This window comes from Heterodontus francisci, chromosome 25, assembly GCF_036365525.1.
Source record: "Heterodontus francisci isolate sHetFra1 chromosome 25, sHetFra1.hap1, whole genome shotgun sequence".
In the NCBI taxonomy this organism is placed as follows: domain Eukaryota; kingdom Metazoa; phylum Chordata; class Chondrichthyes; order Heterodontiformes; family Heterodontidae; genus Heterodontus; species Heterodontus francisci.
The window spans coordinates 73,320,444-73,328,256 of NC_090395.1; the positions used below are offsets into that span (position 1 = coordinate 73,320,444).

General features: G+C 46.1%; 1 protein-coding gene across 5 annotated transcripts in view; it reads left to right on the forward strand.

Moving 5' to 3' along the window:
- The window catches only part of LOC137384128 (chemokine-like protein TAFA-2), an 86,863-nt gene extending 80,010 nt beyond the window's left edge, over nt 1-6,853 (forward strand). For 3 of the 5 annotated variants that reach the window (XM_068057743.1, XM_068057741.1, XM_068057744.1), the window contains one exon: nt 5,896-6,853. In XM_068057743.1, coding sequence (XP_067913844.1) covers nt 5,896-5,964 — 69 coding nt within the window. In that variant the 3' untranslated portion in view covers nt 5,965-6,853. Of the gene's footprint in view, nt 1-5,777 lie in introns of all 5 variants that reach the window. The other 2 variants (XM_068057742.1, XM_068057745.1) reach the window with 2 other exon arrangements.
- Nucleotides 6,854-7,813: the final 960 nt, after the last annotated feature.

Below are 7,813 nucleotides of genomic sequence, written 5' to 3' on the forward strand. Positions count from 1 at the left end.
ACAGTCCTTCATATACAAGGAGCAATTTCAGCAAGGATCCTACTCTTGTTTGGGTTGTCTGCTACTGGGAGAGAGGGAAATAGGGACAGGCTGCAGTAGTTAAAAGGTTGATTCAGGTGTAACTTCTGCTGCACGTATTCTAAATCGCAGAAAATCCTTTTCACCCTTCTGTGCTCGTTGCCCTACATTAGCTCCTGGTCCAGCAAAGCCTCGATTTTAAAATCCTCATCCTTGTTTTAAATCCCTTCATGGTCTCACCCCTCCTTATCTCTGTCACCTCCTCCAGCCCCACAACTCCCTGAGATCTCTGTGCTCCTCTAGTTCTGGCCACATGCGCATCCCAGATTTTAATTGCTCCACCATTGGCTGTGCCTTCAGCTACTTGGGGCCTAAGCTCTGGAGCTCCCCCCCCCTCCTACATCTCCCCACCTGTCTACCTCTCTTTCCTCTTTTAAGGTGCTCCTAGCCACTTTCTTGCCTTCACAGGCAGCTCACCCTGTGGGATAAATCAATTTCGACCATTAGGTAAATTTTAGGAGGGAGGGTTGAAGCAGGCAATGGGGGGAGAGTATCGATTGAAAGGATTCTGGATTCCAGTCAAGTTCTCCCATGCTTTAGGTGCCCCAGAAATATTATTTTATTACGAACATGGAATTAAAACTTACCTTTATTTGGCTGGTAAAGTATCTGATGCCGGTTCCGCTCATCATTGGCTAATTTTATAGAAGGGGTCCTTCAAAAGGTATTAAACCCCTAGTTGGCATGTTTTAGGACACCTATAAAATGGTCCCCATGAATTTAGCAGTGGGACCAATCTTCCCCCGTGGATTGGAGGGGCAGGTGCTCCCACCGTGTGATTGGTCTACGTTGTACCCATTTTGCACCTACAAATTGACACAACGCCCACCAATTTCAGCCCCGCCGGGGTCCAACTCATCCAGCCCTGAAATCTGGGTTTCTGCTGCACTTTCCATGGAGTTAGTATGGTGGAGCAGGAGCAGCTCCGAGGAATTCCCTGCCCAAAAACTCTGTGTATGAAACGCTGTGGGACCCGAGCTCAGAGTGGCAAGATTTGGCTCCTGTTTTTAATTGCACATTACATTTGCAGTAAGGGAATTAGCCTTATTCAGTTGTGCGAATTGTCAACTCTTGGTTTGAGACTTTGGGCAGAATTTTCCCGGCCCCATGGTGCCGAGTTTGGAAACGGGGCAGGAAATAGTGGGAAGCCGTGTTGGGACAGTTCCATTATGCATTTCCGCCACTGGGGAAGTTTCCTGGTTTGGGCGGGGAGGGCTGTGATGCCAAGCAGTTGGCTGCTGAATGGAGGTGGCAGCCAAATTAAATAATTAAGGCCTTAGTTAGGGGCAATTTTTCGGGCTCGCTGGCATTTTTCCAATGACGGAGTGGCCCCTCCGCCATGTGGGGAGGCCACCAGGCTACTGGATGCAGCCTGCCTGTGGCATCAGGGTCGGAGGCTCCCTCCTTCAAAGCATCAAAGAAAACTCCTGTGGCCCCAACGATACAAGCAGAGGGTTTTCCCCTCTGATCTGAGGGATCTACTGCATGCCCCCTTAAATCTTTTTTTTTAGCTCTGTGGGCGCCTCCATTTTGAGGTGCCCTCGAGGTCTCCTACCTGCTTCAGCGGTGCCACCTCTCCTGGTGGGGCTGCCGAGGCTCCAGAAGGATGATGAGTTCAGAAATGGCCTCCAGGAAAATTGCCGAGCCGGTCTCGCTGCCGGAAAGTGCAGGCTTTGGGCCCCCATTTGGTTCTGACATCGGGGTTGTAAGATTCTTAAACAGGGGGTCTCACTTCCCTCTAAGGTCCTGTCCCCGTACTGAGTATCAGTGGCACAAAACAAATTCTGGATACAATTCCCACTTTATGTGGAAAACCTCTATTAACCCACTAAGCAATAGGATATACTTACAACACCAGTTGCTTAGTTAGACCCGTGTGCATGAGCTCATTCCCGGGGTCGTCAGATCTGCTGAATGCTATCTTTTGCACGACTTCCAGTGACTGATCAAGTCACACTTCTCGGCTGCAGCAACAACGTCCTTCTGAGCTGTGGCTTTATACCTCTTTCTGACCCTGGTCCCTTGACATATAAGGTAATGTCTCGAATTGGGTCAATAGGCTGGGTTTCTGCGCCTTGTCAATCCCACCCTGGCTATGCAAGACCACCTGCATGTGGTTATATCCTGCTCTCAGCAGTGAGGGTACTTAGGTGCATACCAGCAATGGATGTGTTATCTGCAACTTGAAAACACAGGAAGACAGCCATTCACACATATTCCGAGAAACCATTGTCTATGAGAGTTGTTGTAGACAGAGTGTCTGATGTTGTAATTGTCTGGGGCCGCCACCTCAGTGGCATGTCCTGACTCGTCTGTGTGTGAGTGTGTGTGTGTGTGTTAGTGAGGTATTCTGTGTGAATGTGTGTGCTTGTTCAGTTAAACTGTCTTTATTTTTAAAAAGTCCAATATGAGCCCCAGCAATGCTGTCTTCAGTTAGAATTCTTCTCCTTTTGTCCCGATGTCCTCAGTACTCAATGTTCCTAACACCCAGTGCACTCCACATGCTGGTCTACACCACAGCTAGTTACATTTTACTTATAAACAGACATTCGAGAGATAGCAAAATGCCTTATAGGGTCCCAAAGCCCATGGGAAAATCCTGCCCTTCGAGTCCCACTCCAGAACAGAACAATCCAGACTGACACTCCAAGTGTAGTACTGAGGGAATGCTACACTGGCGGAGGTGCCATCTTTTGGATGAGACTGAAACTGTTTGTTCCGGTAGATGTTAAGGATTCCGTGGTGTGATCTGACATTGAGCAAGAAGTTAGCCCAGTGTCCTGGCCAATATTCATTCCTCCCTCAACCAACATCAGCAAAAGTAGATTACATGGCCATCCATCTCCTTGCTGTTGTTGGGATCTTACTGTGTGCAGAATGGTCTCCATATTGCCTACACAATGACAGTCATTGCACTTCAAAGTACTTTCTTGCTGATGAGCTGCTTTGAAAGGTCCATCAGGGATGTGATATGTTGCTGGATCAATGCAAGTCTTTTTTATCGCTGGTTGGCTCTCAACCAGCTATTTGGGCATGTCTAGATGCCGTGATTCCGGCAGGCTCTGCCTATATGACAGACTAACAATTTTATGTCCTTCTTTCCCAATGGTATGGAGACTAGCTGGGCCCCCCTAAGAGTTCCACCTGGCACTTTGCCCAAGTGGTCACTCTCCCTGTGTGGGCTTAGACAGAGAATGTTGGCAGGGGGTATCCTAACATTGCTCAATGTGCCTTTGACCAATGCTCACATTTGCTCTCTTTCCAAAAGAAGTCACTGGATAATGATCGGAATCACCGCCAATTCTCCCCTTCCTAACCTGGGGCCACTAAAGCTAGTTGTAGCACCCGAGTTCACTCAGCACAGTCAGGGCACTGAACCAGGGACTTTTGTAGTCAGTTAGTCACCGGGCTGTAAGGGTGATGTTATTGAATGGAGATCGCAGATCATCTTTTTCCTGTAAGTTAAATTCACAAACTCTGCTGCCTCTATCCTAGCTCACACTAAGTCTCCTTCACCCATACCCACTGTGCTTGTTGACCTTCATTGGCTCCTGGTCTGTTAACGCCTTGATTTTAAAATTCTCATCCTTGTTTTTGAATCACTCCATGGCCTCGTTCCTCCCCTATCTCAGCGACCTCCTCCAGCCTTACAACTCTCTCAAATCTCTGCAATCCTTCACTTCTGACCTCTTGCGCATCCCCAATTTTCATCATTCTCTGTCATTGGCGGCCATGCCTTCAGCTGCCTGGACCCTGAAGCTCTGGAATTCTGTCCCTAAACCTCTCCACCTCTCTCTCCTCCTTTAAGACGCTCCTTAAAACCTGCCTCTTTGGCCAAGCCTTTGGTCACCTGTCCTAATATCTCCTTAAGTGGCTTGGTGTCAAATTTCATTTGCTAACACTTCCGTGAAATACCTTGGGCCATTTCACTATGTTAAGGGTGCTATATAAATGCAAGTTGATGTTGTTGGGAGGAATTGAAGGATGTTTGTTCTATTGCACAGCTTTAAGCCAGGAGAAATACATCGGTGTGGGGCCAGTCCAAAACAAAAGATGGGCTGAAGGACAATGTGAAGGTCAAGCTTTCCAATCTTTCAGCTCTTCGATGTAACCAGATAGTGCGCAGAGCGGCTGCTAATGGCATTTAATCAGATCGCAGATAATTTGTCATTTCCATCCCAGATCCAAAGCTTTTTTTATGCATTCTTGCCAATCGTCTGTCATTTTTATGATATAGAATCAGAGAGCACAGCAGGAGGTCATTTGGTCCATCATTGCTGTGCTAGCTCATTGAAAGAGTTTGAGATTAATCCAATTGCCCCCTCCCTACTCTTCCCCCACAGCCCTGCAAACTTTTCTATTTCAAATATTTATCCAATTCCCTTTTGAAAGTTACTATTGAATCCGCTTCCATCGCCCTTTCAGGCAGCGCATTCCAGATCACAACAATTTGTTGTGTAATATTTTTTCCCTCAAGTTGCCTCCGGTCCTTTTTGCAATTACATTAAATCTGTGTCCTCTGGTCACTGACTGAAGAGGGATTTGAAATTCCCTGCCCCCCTTGGGTTGCGAATCAGTTGAGTGGCCGTCCCGTTCAGTTAGCTTGTGTTCTGTGGTGACACTCATCATTCAACACTCACTGAGGAAGATCCTGCATCTATAGAGCGTCTTTCACAACCTCAGGGTGTCCTATAGTGCTTCTCAACTGATGAATTACTTTTCTGAAGGTTGGCTACTGTTGTAGGAAACGTGGCAGCCAAACTGTGCACAGCAAGGTCCCACAACTGGAATGAGGTACATGGCCAATGAACCTGTTTACAGTAATGTTGGTCAAGGGATAAATATTGACCAAGACACCGATGATAACTCTCCTACTCTGCTTCACAATAGTGCTTCTTAAGGGGGAAACTTCATGGGGAAACTGTTGGTCAATTCAACAGGGAGTTGAACAGTAATGAGAAACAAACGGAGTTAATGGATATGAGAGATAGGATTCGTATATTATCAAACGTTGCCACCTCTTTTTAGCCATGGACAGCCTGGACTCTTTTCTCTAGAAAAGAGAAGGCTGAGGGGCTGACCTGATAGTGGTCATTCAAATTATAAAAGGGCCTGATGGGGTAGACATAGAGAAGAATGTAAAACTAGGGGCCTTAAATATAAGATAGTCGATAATAAATCCAGTAGGAAATTCAGGAGAAACTCTTTACCCAGAGGGTGGAGAGAATGTGGAACTCGCTACAGCATTGAGTGGTTGAGGCGAATAGTATAGTTGCATTTGAGGGGAAGCTGGATAAACACATGAGGAGAAAGGAATAGAAGAATATGTTGATATGGTTACGTGAAGTAGGGTGGGAGGAGGTTCTTGTGGAGCAGGAACATTAACCTAGAACAGTTGGGCCACATGGTTTGTTTCTGTGCTTTACGTTCCATGTAATTCCATGTAATATTGATGTGTGATCCTTGTTAGTGAGGTATTCTCTAGAAGTGTTTGAAATGGGGGATGGGGCAGTGTGATTGTTAGCCATTTAGGACATGCGGCCTCTTGATTCAAACCAGCCAGGTGAATGGTGATGGTGGTGTTATCAGATCAATGAAGGCCAGGCAGTGAGAGCTGGAGCCCATGTATATCAGTCTACTTCACAGTGATGAGCTACTGTATCCCATTGATTTATCTATTCACTCTTATTGTATTCCAGGTCACTCGATAGTCCTTTGGGAATACGGGAGGCAGTGTTTAATTTTTTAAAAGCTGAAAAGTGTTCCATCTTTCAACTGAGGGGGCCCACAGATTGGACTGGTTAACCTGACTTATAGTTTGTTCCCAAGCAGCTACTTTTTTCCGAATGGGAATCGCCTCGGCTCCCAAAGGAACTTCAAATATAATGAGGGCACACGGAACACTGCACGGGAGAAAAGGACGCATCGGAGAGATTCTAGTGATGGGCGGACACTGGGAGCCTGGATGGGACAAAGACAGCGATGTACTCCTTTTAGCAACACATGCCAGGGGGATGGACATTGGGTGCGCTGGGAGTTCAGCTTCCTTCCAGCATACTGAAGCCTGACTCGAGAGGGACGCCTCTCACCCCCCACCTTTGTCGTAAAGGGACAACGCTCCCCTTCCCATTGTCCATCCCAGAGACCTCTACAACACATATCAGAGTGCACAAGATTTGAGGTCTTCAAGATCTGACATCTTCAAAAGAGAAAGAAAACATTGACCTGAATCACTCCATCGAATGTTTCGGTTATTGCCTCTTTTCATCCAATTCCAGTCAATGAAACACAATCCTTTGGTTTTAAACTGCTTGAAGCACCCATATCGATGGAGTAGCCATTGATAACCATGGTGCAGTTTGCGACTGAACCAGAATATTTCCTAAATCCATAGGACAGGCGAATGTGACAACAAATGCTAATGTTTGAAAACAATGATGTCTTGTGAGAGTTGAGTAGATGGTCAGCATCATTGAACAAGTATTAAGGTGACTTGAGGATTGCTGTTGCTGTACCTGACTGGGTCCAATTCACCTTCTTCCTCAGATGGCTAATTCACCAACAGTAAGACTGCTGTAACTGTTGCATAGTTCCTGGGATCACTGCTCTTTCTGGATCTGATGTCCTGACTCCCTCCTCCACGTGCTCCATTACTTACTGACACTGCAGGAATGCCTTGTCTGTATTTTTATAATGGGCCTCCTGATTGGCTCATTATGACACTCTGTAGACAGGATTGAGTTGTGGAAATTAATCAGATCTTGTGACCTTCTGTAAACCCTCAGTTAGACTGTATCATAACTGTACAAATTCAGAGTTAATACATGTTCATGTCTGATAAAGATAATGCCATGTGTTTTGAACTTATTGCTGTTAGTTTTTGTAAATGACCGATGCAGTTATCCCTCCAAATCCCTGCAATCCCCTGCCACAGCACTGAAATAGCCCTTATCAAAGTCACAAATGACATCGTACGTGACTGCGACCTCAGCCAATATTCCCTCCTCATCCTTCTCGACTGTCTGCAGCCTATGACATGCTTAATCACACCATCCACCCCCAACACCTCTCCTCCATCATCCGGCTGGGTGGGACTGCACTCACCTAGGGATGTTTTTCCACATTTATGGCACGATATAAGTTGTTTTTGTTGTACAGTTGGGAATCAGGGAAACACCAAGTTTAAAATCATGATCACGTCACCTGAGATTTTGAAAACAACAATTGAAAAATATTTGTGCAGAATTCTTGATATTTGCTCATACCTGCTGGTGGAGAGTAAGATACCTCACAGATGGCACAATGTTGGATAATTTAGGTTTCAGTGTCTAGGGTGATGACTCATCAATGTCTCAAAATGTCCCAAGGTGCTTTGAGGGACCATAATGAAACAAAATGTGTGTTGAGTCAAAGAAGGTGATATTGGGAGGAGTTACTGAAAATGTGGTCAATGGGTCGGTTATAAGAAGGGTCTTTAAGGGAGAGAGAGAAGTGAAGAAGTTTATTGTAGAGATACAGCACTGAAACAGGCCCTTCGGCCCACCGAGTCTGTGCCGACCGTCAACCACCCGTTTATACTAATCCTACACTAATTCTATATTCCTACCACATCCCCACCTGTCCCTATATTTCCCTACCGCCTACCTATACCAGGGGCAATTTATAATGGCCAATTTACCTATCAACCTGCAAGTCTTTGGCATGTGGGAGGAAACCGGAGCACCCGGAGGAAACC